We start from the raw sequence: 20,391 nt of genomic DNA on the forward strand, positions 1-20,391 counted from the left end.
GAGTGCATGCATTGATTGCTTTCAGTGTTTGCACAGAACAAATTACAGTCAGGAGGTTGTTATGTGATAACCCATCCGACCACTGCCATCTCGATTGCATTGGTGGTACCATCTGTGATGAACCCACACCTCGTTACCCTGCCTGACGTCACCATTATGTCAAAAGGGTATCGTAATGCGGTCTCCTCACTTTCAACAATGTGACGTTGTGCACACCGAGGGACACATAAGGTCAGCTTTGTACAGTTTTACACAGACACCCCCTGTCCACATGGGCCCAGGGAGGCACGGGGAGTGAGAGGAGGTGGCCCACGCAGTCACTGAATTGGCACCACACTCGTTCACAACCCTGGCAGGCTGAGAGTCCCTTTCACTAGCACCAGTGAAACAGAGCACTGCCATCCCGATAGGACTGCCACCAGTTCCTCCTTAGATATAAGCCCAGTCCGTTAGTGGAATTATATCGGGCCAGAAACCTGCCCCGGTAGCATGGAAAGTTGGCCGAGAAACAGACATGTGGATTCGTCGATCGAGACAAAAGAACAGCCCAAGGTTAAATTATATATTTAATCGCCTTAAGGGCACACTAGACAATACGCTCTATATGTGATGGCTATACACATACAATGCTCAGATAAACCATGTGTACACTAGACCGCAGGAGGCATTGGATACCAGCTGGCTTCTAGGTCCTTCACATTACATTACTTGACATGGCCCCCACTTCTGAAGTGAACCACAAGCGTAACAGAGAGGCCACATATCCTTACACTGGCCTTTATCCCCTTTGGGTCACTAAATCCCCTCCCCTTGCCTCTAGCAGTTACAAACTCCAAAACTTAAGATGGGTCATAACTTCTTAATATGCGGTCCTAGGAAGGCGGTTTTGGCACCCTTGGGCCCCTGCTACGCATTGAGACTAAACACATCTTTGCTATCTGGTTCGTATTAGCCACTCTACTTATTTCCCCTCTCTGAGGTGCTAGAACAAATCAAAATCCTCAAAGGCATTCGGCCTGTTCCAGAGATCTCGAAAATGTAACCGGTGTGTGGCCAGGAGATACAGTAAGTCCATAACAGTAAATCCATATTCTTCTTATGAAATCCATGCTGTCTGAAGAAAGCAGTTAGACCACATGGTTTTTATCCACAGAGGGTCTTCCTGAACTAGCTAATTGGTGGGGGTGTGAATTCCTTCTTTAAAGCCCAGAAGTTGGGCCCCCTGCTGAGCCAGGTGTCCTGTTACAGCTGCATGTTTTCAGGAGGATTGTAAGATGTCAATAAATCCCTCCCCCCATCCTTCACACCATCATCTAGTGTTTACTCTGCTGATCTAAGGGTACTGTCACACAGTACCATTTTGATCGCTACGACGGTACGATTCGTGACGTTCTAGCGATATCGTTACGATATCGCAGTGTCTGACACGCAGCAGCGATCAGGGATCCTGCTGAGAATCGTACGTCGTAGCAGATCGTTTGGAACTTTCTTTCGTCGCTTGATCACCCGCTGACATCGCTGGATCGTTGTGTGTGACAGCGATCCAGCGATGTGTTCGCTTGTAACCAGGGTAAACATCGGGTAACTAAGCGCAGGGCCGCGCTTAGTAACCCGATGTTTACCGTGGTTACCAGCGTAAACGTAAAAAAAACAAACAGTACATACTTACATTCCGGTGTCTGTCCTCCGGCGTCTCAGCTTCTCTGCAGTGTGAGCGCCGGCCAGCCGGAAAGCGAGCACAGCGGTGACGTCTGACGTCACCGCTCTGCTTTCCGGCTATGGCGCTTACACAGTGGAGAGAAGCAGAACGCCGGGGGACAGACACCGGAATGTAAGTATGTACTGTTTGTTTTTTTTACGTTTACGCTGGTAACCAGGGTAAACATCGGGTTACTAAGCGCGGCCCTGCGCTTAGTAACCCGATGTTTACCCTGGTTACCCGGGGACTTCGGCATCGCTCCAGCGCCGTGATTGCAACGTGTGACCGCAGTCTACGACGCTGGAGCGATAATCATACGATCGCTGCGACGTCACGGATCGTGCCGTCGTAGCGATTAAAATGGTACTGTGTGACGGTACCCTAAGGTGCCTAAATATGCAGCACAGGGGTAAGCAATGGAGTTATCTTTTGACCACTCAGGTCGGTATACAACGGTTTAGGGCACTGTAGAAATTACCCTGAAAGTGGCCAACTTCTATAAAACTCAAAAAATCTATAAAATTAAGTGGACCAGAGCCTATGGCAACTACATGAGCATGAACAGTTCACTTTAGCACTTGGCCACACAGAAAAGACAACATCTGTTCCATTTTAAGTAACCAGTTATAAGAAAAATATTTGGGGCTCATCAAAGCAAAATTAGACCAACTGGCTCGCGGTGTCGTCAGACAGGGAATAACAGTTCACAGAAAGACACTGAGCACATGGTGCTCAGTGTGTCTGCTGGATGACAGGCTGCATGGTCACATCATGTAGCCTGCCAATTAGATGTAGCAGAGCTGGAGCTGTCATGGGACAAATGGATTAAAAGCATCTCTGTGGAAAAGTGAGGAATACTGTTTTTTGTTTTACCTCTTTTGCAGATGACAAGGGCATTGGGGGAATGGGCGAGGTCGTAAGAATGGTTTAATTAAGAATATTAAAGGAGTCTGTGTCAATCTTTCAATTAAAGGACTTTTTTCTGGGTATCTGTTTTCTTACAATGTGACTATGGGGTTAGTAATGGGGGTGTCTTATTGACGCCTCTCCATTACTAACCTCTGGGCTTGATGTTACCTGACAATACAAAGTTGACATCAACCCCACAACTATCACCCCACTTGCCACCGCTACAGGGCAAGTGGGAAGAGAGAGACTAAGTGCCAGAATTGGCGCATCTTAGAGACGCGTCTTCTCTGGGACAGCTGAGAGCTGATGTTTTTAGCCAGGGGGCAGTATCCATGCCCCTTCCTAGGCTATTAATATCAGCCAGCAGCTGTCTGCATAGCCTTTGCTGGCTATTAATTTTTTGGGGACCCTACATCATTTTTTTTTAGGGTCCCCCATTTTAATAGCCAGTAAAGGCTAATTATACAGCTGTGAGCTGATATTAATAGTCTGGGAAGCTCCATGGGTATTACCACCTTCCCAGGCTATAAACATCTGCCCCCAGCCGTCGGCTTTCCCTCTGCTGGTTACGAAAATTGCGCAGAAGCCCATGCCATTTTTTTCCAAAAAATACTCTTATTATTAATATCCTGGCTATGCAACATCAATAGTAAAAAGATATAATGTTAAAAATAATAAAAAAATAAATAAATCATGCTATTCTCACCTTCCGTCGCCTCCGCAGCTTTCCCCCTCCTCGCGATGCGGCCGGCAGCTTCTGTTCCCAGAGATGCATTGTGAAATTACCCAGATGACTTAGTGGTCTCGCGAGACCGCTACGTCATCTGGGTAATTTCAGTATACTATAGGAAGTGTGGATTAAATCCGCGCTGCCGTAATAATGATGAGGTTTCAGTTTATAGTAGACAGTGGTTTATTCAATGCGTTTCAGGGCTCTTATGGCCCCTTCTTCAGGAATTACCACATACAACATCCTCCATTCTTTTGTGAGATAAGACCCTATTTGCGCTTTGTGTCTCCCTTTTTCCCTTCAAATCTGGGTAATTTCGCAATGCATCACTGGGAACGGAAGCTGGCGGCAGCATCGCGCGCATCGGGACAGCTTCGCTGGACTCCGGAGAGTGAGTATTTAACTATTTTTTATTTTAATTCTTTTTTTCACAGGGATATGGTGCCCACACTGCTGTATACTACGTGGGCTGTGTTATATACTACGTGGGCTGTGCTATATACTATGTGGCCTGTGTTATATACTATGTGGGCTGTGTTATATACTATGTGGGCTGTTTTATATACTACGTGGCTGCTATATACTACGTGGCTGCTATATACTACGTGACTGCTATATATTACGTGGCTCTCTGTTATATACTATGTTGCTGCTATATACTATGTGGCTGTGCTATATACTACGTGGGCTGTGTCATATACTATGTGGCTGCTATATACTACATTGCTGTGCTATATACTACGTGGCTGTGCTATATATTACGTGGCTGCTATATATTATGTGGCTGCTATATATTATGTGACTGCTATATACTATGTGGCTGTCTGTGTTATATACTACGTGGCTGCTATATATTATGTCACTGTGCTATATATTATGTGGCTGTGCTTTATACTACGAGGCTGCTATATATTACGTGGCTGCTATATACTACGTGGCTGTGTGTAATATACTACGTGGCTGCTATATATTACGTTGCTGTGCTATATACTATGTGAGCTGTGCTATATACTACGTGGCTGTGCTATATACTACGTGGCTGGTATATATTATGTGGCTGCTCTATACTATGTGACTGCTATATACTACGTGGCTGTCTGTGTAATATACTACGTGGCTGCTATATATTACGTCGCTGTGCTATATACTATGTGAGCTGTGTTATATACTACGTGGCTGTGCTATATACTACGTGGCTGCTATATACTACGTGGGCTGTGTTATATACTACGTGGCTGCTATATACTACATCGCTGTGTTATATACTACGTGCCTGTGCTATATACTATGTGGCTGTGCTATCTACTATGTGGCTGTGCTATCTACTGCATGGGCTGTGTTATATACTACATCGCTGTGCTATATACTACGTGGCTGTGCTATATACTATGTGGCTGCTATATACTACGTGGCTGTGCTATATACTACGCAGCCAGCTGCAACCAATCAGCGATATTGCCGCGGGATTTAAACACCGCTTCGGTGATTGGTCGTGCCTGGCCAACCGCGAACAATCAGCGAAACACAGTCCGAATTGGTGCGGGATTTCAACCAATATTGCTGATTGGTTGCGGCCAGCCGGGCGCAACCACTCAGCGATATTGGCGCGGTATTTAACCCCCACTCACAGTGCGACATACATATATATTCTAGAATACCCGATGCTTTAGAATTGGGCCACCATCTAGTTGGAAATAAGCTGCCAACAAACCTGAACGCGAACCTGGCACCTGATATGTGCTGCCCGATCCATGGGTAACATGTATCAGATGTTGGCTGCATGACTCCAACCAGGTATATTTGACTCTGACGCACTGCTGTGTTTCATAGCCACACATACTTCAAAAGCTGCCGTGAACTGAGCCATGCTGGAAAGTAGACAGGCAAGTCCCCAGTGGCTTCTCCCCGCCGGCTCCCCTTGAGTGACAGGTCTCTCCCTGTGTGTATATATGGAGTGATCTGTAAGGGTACTTTCACACTAGCGGTTTTTTTCCTCCGTCGCAATGCGTCGTTTTGGAGAAAAAACGCATCTTGCAAAAGTGCTTGCAGGATGCGTTTTTTCGCCATGACTTACATTAGCGACGCAGTGCGACGCATTGCCACACGTCGCAACCGTCGTGCGACGGTTGCGTCGTGACACGTCGGTCTGTCGCCAGCAAAAAACGTTGTTTGTAACATTTTTTCCAGCGTCGAGACCGTCTTTTCCGACCGCGCATGCACGGCCGAAACTCCGCCCCCGCCTCCCCGCACCTCACAATGGGGCAGCGGATGCGTTGTAATAATGCATCCGCTGCCCCTGTTGTGCAAAATAATTACACTGTGCCGACGCCAGTGTGAAAGTAGCCTAAGTCATTGGCAGTGAGCATGGAGAAGTCCCCGGGGACCCACCTGTCTGTCTAGTCCCCTGTGTGGCTTGCTCCCCACCGGCTATTAAGCTATGTGCACACGTTGCAGAATTTCCGTGGAAATTTCCGTGGCAATTCTGCAATTCCCTGCAGCGGGAAATACACATGCGGAATTGGCATGCATATTCCCGCTAAACACTAGCGTTTTGCAAGTGTAATTAGCTTGCAGAATGCTAGCGTTTTCCAAGAGATCTGTAGCATCGCTTGGAAAACTGATTGACAGGTTGGTCACACTTTTCAAACATAGTGTTTGACAAGTGTGACTAACTTTTTACTATTGATGCAGCCTATGCAGCATCAATAGTAAAAGCTAACATAGGAGGAACAAGAGTCAAAGAGCTAAACAGAGAAGTACCATAAAATTGTATTTATTGAAAATTCATAAGACACTTAAAAACATCATATATAGTAGTATCACAATAGTGAAATAGTGACTAAATCCAAAGTGCGACTAATGTTCCAGGTACACAGGACGGAACAATAATATCCTCATCACTGCGGTAACTGCAATGTATAACCTATGCATAAAAGCAATTGGTTCTAATGCGTGCTAACAAATGTATCATAGTAGCATATCGCCATCTAATGTATGGCACACCACACACTACCATACCGCAATGAGAGACATAAAGGTACCAAGGTTAAAGGGATAAATTACCCATGAATATCTGTAATGGTCCGTCCAGGTCCTGGATACGTGCCACGACGCGCGTTTCGCGTTGGTGTGTGACCGCTTCCTCGGGGTGTGAGGAAGCGGTCACACACCAACGCGAAACGCTCGTCGGGGCACGTATCCAGGACCTGGACGGACCATTACAGATATTCATGGGTAATTTATCCCTTTAACCTTGGTACCTTTATGTTTCTCATTGCGGTATGGTAGTGCGTGGTGTGCCATACATTAGATAGCGATATGCTACTATGATACATATGTTAGCACGCATTAGAACCAATTGCTTTTATGCATAGGTTATACATTGCAGTTACCGCAGTGATGAGGATATTATTGTTCCGTCCTGTGTACCTGGAACATTAGTCGCACTTTGGATTTAGTCGCTATTTCACTATTGTGATACTACTATATATGATGTTTTTAAGTGTCTTATGAATTTTCAATAAATACAATTTTATGGTACTTCTCTGTTTAGCTCTTTGACTCTTGTTCCTCCTATGTTAGCTATGTGTTATTGAGTCGTAGTGTGCAGTAATTTACTGACGCTCATGTTTGTATATCAATAGTAAAAGATAGAATGTTTAAAAAAAATAAAAAAAATAAAAATCGTGATATTCTCACCTTCCGGCGTCCCCCGCAGCCTTCCCGCTCCTCGCGATGCTCCCGGCAGCTCCCATTCTCAGTAATGCATCATGGCAATGACCCCAGATGACGTAGAGGTCTCGCAGGTCATTGTCGTAAGGCATTACTGGGAAGGGGAGCATCGCGAGGAGCGGGAAGGCTGCGGGGGCCGCCGGAAGGTGAGAATATCACGATTTTATATTTTAATTCTTTTTTTTTTTTTAACAGGTATATGGTTCCCAGGGCCTGGAGGAGAGTCTCCTCTCCTCCACCCTAGGTACCAACCGCACATGATCTGCTTACTTCCCACATGGTGGGCATAGCCCCAAGCGGGAAGTAAGCGGATCAATGCATTCCTATGTGTGCGGAATCCTTGCAATTCCGCAAAAAGAATGAACATGCTGCGTTTTTTTCCGGAATGCGATTCTGCCGTGGGAAAAAACACAGCATGTGCACAAAAAATGCAGAATGCATTAAAAATGATGGGATGCTTAGCGTTTTTCGGCGGAAAACGGCTGAAAAAACACTAAAAAAAGCTACAAATCCTCAACTTGTGCACATAGCCTTAAAGTACGTTTTCCTCTGATATGCCGCAATGTTTCAGAGTCAAACATGCCTAGCTGAGATCATACAGCTAGCGCCATATACTCCTGCATGCAGCCCATGGATGGCCAGCATGTATCAGCTGTCAGGTTCACTTTATAAAACAGCCCCATACCATTAACCCTCCTTCGCCAAATTTTACATTATTCACTATGCATATTTCCAGTCTGCCAGAAAAAATAATCGCTTCAGAGAGCATATTTCTACTTCCTTAAGTCTGTGGGCCCATGATGTGTTTTGACACTGCATATTTTTGAAAACCACAGTGTCTCAGGCTATGTTCCCACAATAAGCTTTAGGTGAGTTTTTGATGTTGCTTACAGTATGTTCTGCACCATTTCTGCCTCCATTTAGTAAATTAGGCTACTTGCATTTTTTCGATAATACGCAGCATAAAAACCTCACCAGAAACTCATCATGGGAACTTAACCTTACAGTTACAGCAAAGTTAGGAAGATGTCCACATGAATACAATAAAGGACTTTTAGCCTAATGATCGGGTGAGTGCTGCTTTTCTGTCCATACTTTGTGAACACATTTGTTTAAAAAAATATTGTGACTGTTTTCTAAAAGCTCGCTTGTGGCTTACAGGACCCATGCTTTGAGTTAATGTTCATTAATAAGACGCCAATACTATGAGGACAACCATCACTGACACGACTGTGACTCTCCAACAGGAAAACTCAGACAGTGCCAAGATCCACAGAGCAGCAGCAGGCGCCTATTCTACATGAATATGTACAGTTGTCCTCTACTAGACAGATTCCTTGCATTCCTGCCTTCCCTCACGTATGTGGCTGCTTTCCATCCTTTTAAGCCACAAATGCACAAATGATTTTTTAAATTTCTACATACCCTGGTGATATTTTCATCAAAATGAAGACAAATTACTATGTACTGTATATACATTAGCAGGACTCACACCCGTTACCTTTGGTGACCCACTTCTTATTTCACAAAAACAGAAAATTATAGAATTAATTCATACTGGAAGTCTTGTCTCACATCACATAATATGGCTATGAATGTAGGGTGGCGATACATACTGTGCACAAACTAATAAAGGATGCGACTTTGTTTCTTAAAGCGGTTGTATTGGACTTTTACATTGATGGTATATCGAATTGGTGGAGTTACGACACCCATCACCCCTGCCGATAGGCGCTCCCGGTGTGGAGGCAGCCAGAAGTATGGCACATCCACTCCCTATTGAGCGCTGTCGGCTGCAACCGACACCGGGAACAGCTGTTTGTCAGAGGGTGCTAAGTGGAGCACCCACTCCAAAGAATAGGCCATCAATGTAAAAGTCCCGAATAACCAGAAAATTTGTGAAATTGTTTTGACTGCCTTATAATGATAAAATATGGAGGAATGTCAAATTGTACTATTATGATAAGTGGCATCCACAAAGAAAAACTAGTAAAGCATGTAATTAGCTAACCTTGGGAGGCGGTCATGTTTTTCCGCCTGCACTATAACTGACATATGCAAGATCATTCTGTCTTGATGTTTCGTTTCCCAATTTCCATTGGTATGGGATTTTGAGAGGCAGATAACTATTTTCTGTAATACTATCAAAATTATACTTAAAAGTCCTTGGCAGTGATCACATACTGTACCTTCATTTTCTGATGGACAGAGACACTGGTAGTCATTGACTAGATCTTTACAAGATGCTCCGTTCTGACATGGGGCTGACAGGCACTCGTTGTATTCCACCTCACAGTACAATCCGTGGTAGCCTGCAATGACCAGGTAAGAAGTTAGCTGAACAGTCCGGAGTTACCAAAGATTACAATAAACATAAGCATATTTCTCATCACATGCAAAAGCTATAAAGCCCTGTGTGAAGTCAAATCTACATTTAGTCATAGATAAGGTCCATTCCAATCTCATGCCCTTTGTTTTTGTTATTCTGTGCTTCAAAGACAGGTATCCTTCAGCCTGAAAGCTCTTAATACCTCCAAGAATAAAACAACAAGAAGAAAGCTGGCTCTCTAGCGAGAGGCTGCTAACCTATAAGCCATGCATGACTCTTTGAAGGGAACCTGTAACATCCAGAAATGCCATTTTCCTACACGCATAGGGATAATCTGCAGGTAAATAGTGCTAAAAGGGAATTTGTCAGTAGGATCAACCCTCCTTGCTTTCTATATGGGCATGTAGATCATGGAAAACTGAATAAAATCATACCTTGATATCTGCGATTCGATTATTTATTTGTGAGAAATGAGCTGTTAAGATCTATAGGCTGGATACAGATCTCTCTGAGACTCTGCCTCCAGAGACTATTTTAAATGAAAGGAAGGAGTTACCAGTGTGATCAGGAGCGCGGACGGTCAGTCATTACATGTCTCACACTGGTGATGCCCCCCTTTGATTAATAATGATGATCTCTAGAGGAAGATTGTCAGAGAGATCTGAGTGTGGAACAAAGATCTTAAAAGCTCATTTACATATTAAGAAAAATGTAGATTTCTTGAGAATAAAACATTGGATCTCATAAATCAAGGTATCATTTTATTCAGCTTCCTATGACCTACATGCCCATACAGACGGCTTAGGAGGATTGATCCTACTAATAGATTGCCTTTAAATGTTGGGTAGCTGACTTACTGGAGTGGAGGCTACAGGGAGAAAATGAAGTTATATTCATTCTGTTGCTGATCACCTTCAGTCAAGTCATCAGGGCTTTGCAGGAGACTTAGGCTATGTGCACACGTTCAGGAAAGTTTGCCGAATTTTCCTGAGCAAATCCGGACTACTTTCGCAGAAAATCCACTCGCGTTTTTTTTTCGTGTTTTTGTGTTTGTTTGTTTTTTGCAGATTTTTTGCTGATTTTGCAAGAGGTTCCCAATGCAATAATATGGCGGCAAATCCGCAAAAAATCCGCAAAATTAATGAACATGCTGTTTTTTTTCCGTGATGCGTTTTTTTTCGCGGAAAAAAACGCAACATGGGCACAAAAATTGCAGAATACATTAAAATTGATGAGATGTTTACTGTAAGCATTTTCTAAGCGTTTTTGCAGAGGAAAACCGCCGAAAAAACACGAAAAAAACACGAAAAATACGGAACGTGTGCACATAGCCTAATAGTCACTGTTCACTACACAGTGCACACGGCCATAATGACTTCTCAGCACTTTGATTGACAGCTGCTCTGCACACACCCGCTGCCCAAACACGTTCCTATCACTCTTTTCAACATTATACATACGGCTGACAAGACATTGTTGCAGGAACTTAATTAGGAACTTAACCTTTTTAAAGTGAAACATCACATCGACTAAATCTGATCGATGTTATACTGTTTTACATTAGTCTGACAGCCATTCAGTACTGAGGATTAATCATCCACATGCTGGATAGCTCTGTTACACACCTATCTTCTGATTACAAGAGGTCACTTGTCCCCATCACCATTAGGCTGCCGTCACACTAGCGAGTTTTACGGACGTAAGAGCGCATAAAATACGTCCGTAAAACACACCTAACAAACGGCCCAATTATTCCCAATGGGTCAGGTCCTATCAGCCGTATATAACGCATCCGTAATATACGCCTTTCTACGGCCGTACAAAATCGCAGCATGCTGCGTTTGACAGCGTATTGCGCAAAAAATACGCCAATGAATACGCCAATGAAAGTCTATGGGGGCGAGAAAAATACGGATTCCACACGGACCAGCAGTGTGACTTGTGAGAAATACGCAGCGGTGTTAGTGAAAAGCCGGTAATTCAATTGCCGGCTTTTCATTTCTCCTTCCCCAACCTGACAGGATATGAGACATGGTTTACATGCACTAAACCATCTCATATCCCCTTTTTTTTTGCATATTCCACACTACTAGTGTTAGTAGTGTGTATGTTAGTAGTGTGTATGTTAGTTACCTGAAGACCCTCGCTTTGGCAAAATAATAAACCAACAATATGAACTGTCACGTCCCACAAAGTAAATCCATCTGAAGGGGTTAAATCATTTTACAGCCAGGAGCTGCGCTAAAGCACTGCTCGTGGCTGTAAAAACCCCGGGTGCTGAAAGGAAAGCTGGGTGATCTGTACTTACATTGAGTTGCGGTGAGGCGCCCTCTGGTGGATGTTCTCATGAACTGCAGCCTTGGAAAAGTTCCCACGCTCGAGTTCATATGAGTTCATCCACCAGAGGGCGCATCATCGCGACTCAATGTAAGTACAGATCACCCAGCTTTCCTTTCAGCACCCGGGGTTTTTACAGCCACGAGCAGTGCTTTAGCGCAGCTCCTGGCTGTAAAATGATTTAACCCCTTCAGATGGATTTACTTCGTGGGACCTGACAGTTCATCCGGAGGTATGTATATTGTTGGTTTATTATTTTGCCAAGCGAGGGTCTTCCGGATGGATTGAGAGAGCAATAAAATACTAAAACAACCTGTTTGTTTATTTCATTAAAATACTTTTTAATAATGTGTGTGTGTGTTTTTTAACCCTTTCATACAATTGGATTAATAATGGATAGGTGACATAATTGACGCCTCTCCATTATTAATCTGGCTTAATGTCACCTTACAATAGCAAGGTGACATTAACCCTTCATTACCCCATATCCCACCGCTACACGGGAGTGGGAAGAGAGTGGCCAAGTGCCAGAATAGGCGCATCTTCCAGATGTGCCTTTTCTGGGGTGGCTGGGGGCAGATGTTTGTAGCCAGGGGGGGCCAATAACCATGGACCCTCTCCTGGCTATTAATATCTGCCCTCAGTCACTGGCTTTACCACTCTGGCGGAGAAAATTGCACGGGAGCCCACGCCAATTTTTTCCGCGATTTAATCCTTTATTTTAGCAGCTACAGCACCCAAATTTTGCACATACACACTACTAACAGTAGTGTGGAATATGCAAAAAAAAAAGGGGATATGAGATGGTTTACTGTATGTAAACCATGTCTCATATCATGTCGGGTTTGTGAAGGAGAAATGAGAAGCCGGCAATTGATTTATCGGCTTTTCACATATATCGCGCTGAATTAAATATAAATACAGAATATATATATATGTGTCTCAATGACATATACACTCACCGGCCACTTTATTAGGTACACCTGTCCAACTTCTTGTTAACACTTAATTTCTAATCAGCCAATCACATGGCGGCAACTCAGTGCATTTAGGCATGTAGACATGGTCAAGACAATCTCCTGCAGTTCAAACCGAGCATCAGTATGGGGAAGAAAGGTGATTTGAGTTCCTTTGAACGTGGCATGGTTGTTGGTGCCAGAAGGGCTGGTCTGAGTATTTCAGAAACTGCTGATCTACTGGGATTTTCACGCACAACCATCTCTAGGGTTTACAGAGAATGGTCCGAAAAAGAAAAAAAATCCAGTGAGCGGCAGTTCTGTGGGCGGAAATGCCTTGTTGATGCCAGAGGTCAGAGGAGAATGGGCAGACTGGTTCGAGCTGATAGAAAGGCAACAGTGACTCAAATCGCCACCCGTTACAACCAAGGTAGGCCTAAGAGCATCTCTGAACGCACAGTGCGTCGAACTTTGAGGCAGATGGGCTACAGCAGCAGAAGACCACACCGGGTACCACTCCTTTCAGCTAAGAACAGGAAACTGAGGCTACAATTTGTACAAGCTCATCGAAATTGGACAGTAGAAGATTGGAAAAACGTTGCTTGGTCTGATGAGTCTCGATTTCTGCTGCGACATTCGGATGGTAGGGTCAGAATTTGGCGTAAACAACATGAAAGCATGGATCCATCCTGCCTTGTATGGAGCATCTTTGGGATGTGCAGCCGACAAATCTGCGGCAACTGTGTGATGCCATCATGTCAATATGGACCAAAATCTCTGAGGAATGCTTCCAGCACCTTGTTGAATCTATGCCACGAAGAATTGAGGCAGTTCTGAAGGCAAAAGGGGGTCCAACCCGTTACTAGCATGGTGTACCTAATAAAGTGGCCGGTGAGTGTATATATATATATATATATATATATATATATATATATATATATATATATATATACTGTATATATGTTTTACCGAACATTTGAGCACATAAATCCATTAGATGTCGGTTTTGCAAGCCTGCGAGAAAATATCGCAGTACGGATGCCATACGGATTACATACGGAGGATGCCATGCGCAAAATATGCTGACACACCCTGCCTACGGATGACATACGGACCACTATTTTGGGAACATTTCTCCGTATTACGGCCGTAAAAAACGGACCGTATTGTCTTACTCTGAGTGTGATGCCGGCCTTACCCAGACACCTTTTCACCTTATGTCCTTAATTTAGTTCATTTGCAAAAAAATCTTTCATTTTTCCTAAGACTTATTTTTTCATATAATGTTTGGTTTTACATCATTGAACCTTTTGATAAAAAGTGAAGAAAAAAAAAGAAAAGCAGACGATACACGAATATAATTGTAGAATTCTCACATAAATCTATGATTGTCTTTCACCCACCAAGTGCTGATGAGGATTATTATTTATTAAGGTATGGTTGCTAGGTAGGTAAGGAAGGATTTGTATAGAAATAAGGTATGAAAAAAGATCATGAAAATAAATCTTAAGGGGCTGATACCTATTTTTGGTGCAATATAAATTCTATTAACAACCTATAAATCAATGCTTAGTTCTGGCATGTTATCAGGAAGTTTCTGTACATCTTAATATTCAGATTTATTACAGTACTTCTCATTTCTAAATGTAAGGTTTGAAATTGAATCACATATATTAAGCCATGCGGGAACCATTATAAAAAAAAATATCTATAAAGTAAGCAATATTTTAATTTTCCCTACGTCAAACTTTGTAAAATATCTTACCAGAGAAATCTGCTTCTTTCTCCTTCTGGACTGATCATTTATTTTAAACTCATGGGTGTCACGAAGTGACGGTCTTCAGTAAGGAATCAAGGCCTCAAACTGTCCTTGGAACTGGGACCCTAACTATCCCTGCCCTGGGGGTACTCAAGGTAGAGAGGCCGAGTCTCCGACCTTACTATGCTCCCGTTAAACCCGTGATCTGTCCCCTGCCCATCCCATGAGGCATGGGACAGATTTGAAAGGTAAACCAGACACAAAGACAAAACAGGGATAACAGAAAACTTCTATCGCACAAAAGCACTAATGAACAATAGGGAGGAGGATAGGGACCAGGTGGAATAAACTAAATGGGAACTGGGACCAGGAGATAAACACACACAAACTACAACAACTGTACTCCGACCACTGAGCTTTAGCACACAGCACAGGAAGACAAATCTTTCATCAGCAGGGACAAGAATGTCTGACCAGTTTTTATAGGAAGAGATAATGACCAGATTGGAAGCAGCTGAAATGGAGCTTCATGTATCTGACTAACATAGGAGGGGTTGCTAACCTCTTCAGCACCAGAGAAATCCATTTAATATGGGTCACAAATCACACCATCTCTAATTAAGACCTGTGATTCATTACCCGGCGTGACTGTGTAACTCCAGGTCTTCCAGGGGGATGTGACAATGGGTAAGATCTGTATTCAGATTTTCCCATTACTGATATAGGAGATGCCAGTTGGTGCTTATAAAATTCTATGGAGAACAGGGAGGAGCAGACACAGACATTCTACTGCAAGTTTTCCTGAAACCACAGTTGCAGTTCTCGACATAGCTTTATAAGCACCAACTGCCCACTCCGATCTTAATAAAGGGAAAATCTATATTAACTTAAGGCACATTTTTCCCATGAATAGAGAATTTTTACAATGAATAATTACTCCAGGAGGAGAAAAGCATATTTATCTGATAAGATATATTACCAAATTTCTTATTTTCATGTGTACTTTTGACTTACGAAATAAAAATTAAAATGATTGTTACTCTTTAACCCCTTCCCGAAATGCGCCATATATACTTCTCTGCGGGAGCTGCGTTCCCGCAAACAGCAGTATATGTAGGGAAGCATGATCGTGCGGTGATCGGGTGCGGCTGTCAGCTCTGTGTGAGAGTTGAATCCCTGCAGCAATGCCCTCGATTGGTGCAATCGTGTTGTCCTCATGGTCTCCATGGAGACTCCCGGCCACAAGACTTCCACAGGGTCATTCAGGGTCCTGCAGGAAAGGTGGCTTGTGAGTGCCTGCTGATGCCTCTTTCCATGCCAGTCAGAGGCAGCGCCGATGCTCTGCAGTGCAGAAGCATTGCAGAGTATGAGATCAGCGATCTGTTACTATACAGTGATGTCACAGGATGGGACAATGTAAAAAATAAAAATAAAATATTAAAAAGTAAAAATATTTTTTTTAAAATCCCCAAATAAAGAACAAAAAGAAACAAATATTTTTCCAATAATACATTTATTTATGTAAATAAAATAAACAATAAAAGTACACATATTTGGTATTGCTGCATCAGTAATGACTTGCTCTATAAAACTATACTACTAGTTAACCCATTCAGTGAACGCCGTAAAAAATAAAAAAACGAGCCAAAAAACAATTTTTTATCATCATACCGAAATAAAACGTGATCAAAAAGACGAATGTAAATAAAAATGGTACCACTGAAAGCGTCATCTTGCCCCGCAAAAAACAAGCCACCACGCAGCTCCGTCAGCAGAAAAATAAAAAAGTTATAGCTTTCAAAATAAAGTGATGCAAAAATAATTATTTTTTCTATAAAATAATTTTTATTGTATTAAAGGGCCAAAACATGAAAAAAAATAAATGTGGTATCGCTGTAATCGTACTGACCCGAAGAATAAAGCTGCCTTATCAATTTTACTACACACGGAATGGTATAAAAAAAAGAAAAAGCAATGAATTGCTGTTTTTTATTCATTCTGTCTCACAAAAATTAGAATAGAAAGCGATCAAAAAATGTTATGTGCCCGAAAATGGTACCAGTAAAAACGTCAGTTCGACCCACAAAAAAACAAGCCCTCACATGACTCTGTCGGCCAAAATATAGAAAAATTATAGCTCTCAAAATATGGTGATGCAAAAACTAGTTTTCGCAATAAAAAGCGTCTTTTAGTGTGAGACAGCAGCCAAACATAAAAACCCGATATAAATCTGGTATTGCTGTAATCGCACCGACCCGAAGAATAAAGTTGCCTAATCACTTATACCGCACGAGGAACGGTGTAAAAAATAAATAAAATCAATTCTTCACAAGCTGTTGCTTTTTTCATTCTGCCTCCCAAAGATCGCAGTAAGGCTCAGCGCACATTTATCCTGCACTCTACGCTGAGAGTTTACATGTAAATCTCTGAAATACGTGATTCAGACAGAACCCCTAGCAGAAGATTCCCTATAATGAGGCAGATGGAGGTACTGTGGACACCGCTTGGCCTGTGATCCAGCGGTGTCCGTCTTTCTAGGCGTGCTTAAAAGTACCATCGGCCACAGTTTTCTGCACTTCTGAAAAGGAGGACACCACGAAACAGAGGCCAGATGGAGTCCAGAGTAACTCTGCCGCCTCATTATAGTGAGTGGATCCCTTGGAGGTCTCATCTGAATCACGTCGCTCAGAGATTTAGATGGAAACCCCCATGTAAGTGCTCAGCGTAAATAAATGTGATCATAAATGTTATGTAAAATGTTCCCAACAAAAGCTTCAACTAAATCCACAAAAAAAAGCAAGTCCTCACTCAGGTCTGTCATCTGTTAACGGAAATATAGGGGGCTTCCAGGTTACTGGTAGCACAAAGGCTCTGGAAAAGCAAATAGGCTCCTTCCCCCCCAAAAGAAATTCAGGAAATTCTGCACTCCCAACTCCAAATGCTCCTCTCCCTTCTGAGCCCCAGTGTGCCGAAACCACATTTAGCACCCACATGTTTAGCATTTCTGTATTGATGGTTGCCTGCCTAATTTACAGGGAGGGCTTACTCTAGGAATTTTGGGGTCACATACTGGCGAAGTTTTCGAGGCCCCCTTGAGACTCCACCCAGGCTCCACCCCTCGAACTGTCCACAGCCCCACAGCTCTCTTGGAAAAACTCCACTTCTCACCAATCACACATTAAGGCCGGCGTCACACTTGCGAGTTCAATGTGGGAAACTTGCGTGAGTCTCTCGCATCAAGTCCTGGCACTGCGGCTGGCACTCGGGACCAGAGTGTGCGGCTGCATAGAAATACATGCAGCAGCGAACTCCACTCCAGAGTGCCGGCGGCAGTGCCGGGACTTGATGCTAGTTTCTCGCATTGAATTTGCAAGTGTGACCCCAGCCTAACAGTTCCCATCACCAGAACACACACATATAGCCAGCAGCTTTTGCTTTGGCCAAAAGATTTTTCAAGCCTCCACAACAAGGTAGACTCTTTTGGCCGAGCTCTACTCTTCACTAACCTATTAATCATTTGTTATAATGTCCAATACAATTTTGGTATATTTTTATTTATTTTTCAATTTTTAAAATGACCAATAATATCACATACAAGGGACAAATACCACCACACCATGACCAGACACCATATTACCACCACATAGTGACCTATAATACCACATACAAGGAACAAATACCGCCACACCATGTCCAGACCACATATTACCACCACAGTGACTGAATAATATCACATACAAGGAAAAAATACCACTACACCATGTCCAGACCATCTGTCCCATGATCCTGTCGCATCGTATCCTTCCTGTCCCATGATTCCGTACCATCAGTCTCCATCCTGCCCCATGATCCTGCACCATGTGTCTCCATCCTGCCCCATGATCCTGCACCATGTATCTCCATCCTGCCCCATGATCCTGCACCCTGTGTCTCTATCTTATCCCATGATCCTACACCATCTGCCCCATCGTATCCATCCTGTCACATGATTCTGTACCATCTGTCCCCATCCTGCCCCATGATTCTGCACCATGTCTCCATCCTGCCCCATGATCGTGCCCTATTTGTCTCCATCCTGCCCCATCTGTCTCCACTTTTGCCTCCTGTGTCTCCATTCTTGCCCCGTGTCTCCATTCTTGCCCCCTGTGTCTCCATTCTTGCCCCCTGTGTCTCCATTCTTGCCCCTGTGTCTCCATTCTTTCCAACTGTGTCTTCATTCTTCCATGTCTCCATTCTTGCCCACTGTGTCTCCATTCTTTCCCCGTGTCTCCATTCTTGCCCCTGTGTCTCCATTCTTTCCTCCTATGTCTTCATTCTTTCCCCGTGTCTCCATTCTTGCCCACTGTGTCTCCATTCTTTCCCCCTGTGTCTCCATTCTTTCCCCGTGTCTCCATTCTTGCCCCCTATGTCTCCATTCTTTCCCCCGTGTCTCCATTCTTGCCCCCCGTATCTCCATTCTTGCCCCCCGTATCTCCATTCTTGCCCCGTGTCTCCATTCTTGCCCTGTGTCTCCATTCTTGCCCTGTGTCTCCATTCTTGCCCCATGTCTCCATTCTTGCCCCGTGTCTCCATTCTTACCCCATGTCTCCATTCTTGCCCATGTGTCTCCATTCTAGCCAGTCTTTCCATTCTTGCCCGTGTCTCCATTCTTGCAACCTGTCTCCATTCTTGCCCCCGTGTCTCCATTCTTTCCCAGTGTCTCCATTCTTGCCCCCCCGTATCTCCATTCTTGCCCCCCGTATCTCCATTCTTGCCCCGTGTCTCCATTCTTGCCCCGTGTCTCCATTCTTGCCCCGTGTCTCCATTCTTGCCCCGTGTCTCCATTCTTACCCCATGTCTCCATTCTTGCCCATGAGTCTCCATTCTAGCCCGTCTTTCCATTCTTGCCCCTGTGTCTCCATTCTTGCAACGTGTCTCCATTCTTGCCCCGTGTCTCCATTCTTGCCCGTGTCTCTATTCTAGCCCGTGTCTCTATTCTTGCCCCCGTGTCTCCATTCTTGCCCCCTGTGTCTCCAGTCTTGTCCCCCTGTATCTCCATTCTTGCCCCCATGTCTCCATGCTAGCCCGTCTCCATTCTTGCCCTGTGTCTCCATTTTTGCCCCTGTGCCTCTATTCTTGCCCCGTGTCTCTATTCTTTCCCCGTGTCTCCTTTCTTGCCTCCTGCGTCTCCATTCTTGCCCCGTGTCTCTATTCTTTCCCCCTGTCTCTATTCTTCCACCGTGTTTCCATTCTTGCCCCCTGTGTCTCCATTCTTCCCCCTGTGTCTCCATTCTTCTCCCCATGTCTCCCATTCTGCCCTCCCGTACCACTTTCAATAAAAATAATAAAAAAAACCCTTTCTTCTTATCTTGCCACGCTCCTGCGGCGAAGTTCAGTCCTCGCAGTTCCAGCGCGCACTCGCCGGCGAATGACAATGACATCATACATCGGCGACATGCGTGCTGACGTCAGCTGCCAGCCTCCGATTGGCTAATGTAAAGAGAAATTGGCGCGCACTCGGTATTCTACAGGAGCGAGGTGCCGGTGTAATGGACTGTGCAAGTCCTATATAAACAGGGAGAATAGAATACACAGCACTCTCTATATATGTATGATGCAATAATAGTGAAAATGTATTAAGGACATTAAATATAAGATTTCATACGTGGAAAGCGACCAGAGGTTAAACTAACGTTTCGACTCTTCCCGAGTCTTAATCATATGATCGCTTAGTATGGGATAAATGGAGAGTAGAGAGAAATCCCTTGAGGTTGGAGAGCAAACTCTTACTCAGCGTATATGTTGGCATCTCTATAAGGTGTATGCCCCCAATAGCAGGGTTTGGCAGGCTTGTAGGATGAGCGGTGCTCCCGCACCTGGCTGTGTTGGCGTGCAGCTTTTACGGTGCCTGCGTCTATCTCGTACGCATGTTCAGTTACTGAAGCGTCAGGGTCCTGCCGC

General features: G+C 44.0%; 1 protein-coding gene across 2 annotated transcripts in view; it reads right to left on the reverse strand.

Annotated features, from left to right (window-relative positions):
• Positions 1-20,391, reverse strand: part of DNER (delta/notch like EGF repeat containing) — a 332,161-nt gene that overhangs the window by 29,963 nt on the left and 281,807 nt on the right. For both annotated transcript variants that reach the window (XM_077291174.1, XM_077291175.1), the window contains exon 9: positions 9,260-9,382. In XM_077291174.1, the coding sequence (XP_077147289.1) occupies positions 9,260-9,382 (123 nt within the window). The remainder of the gene's footprint in view (positions 1-9,259; positions 9,383-20,391) is intronic.

Source organism: Ranitomeya variabilis, chromosome 2 (genome assembly GCF_051348905.1).
Source record: "Ranitomeya variabilis isolate aRanVar5 chromosome 2, aRanVar5.hap1, whole genome shotgun sequence".
Taxonomy (NCBI): Eukaryota; Metazoa; Chordata; class Amphibia; order Anura; family Dendrobatidae; genus Ranitomeya; species Ranitomeya variabilis.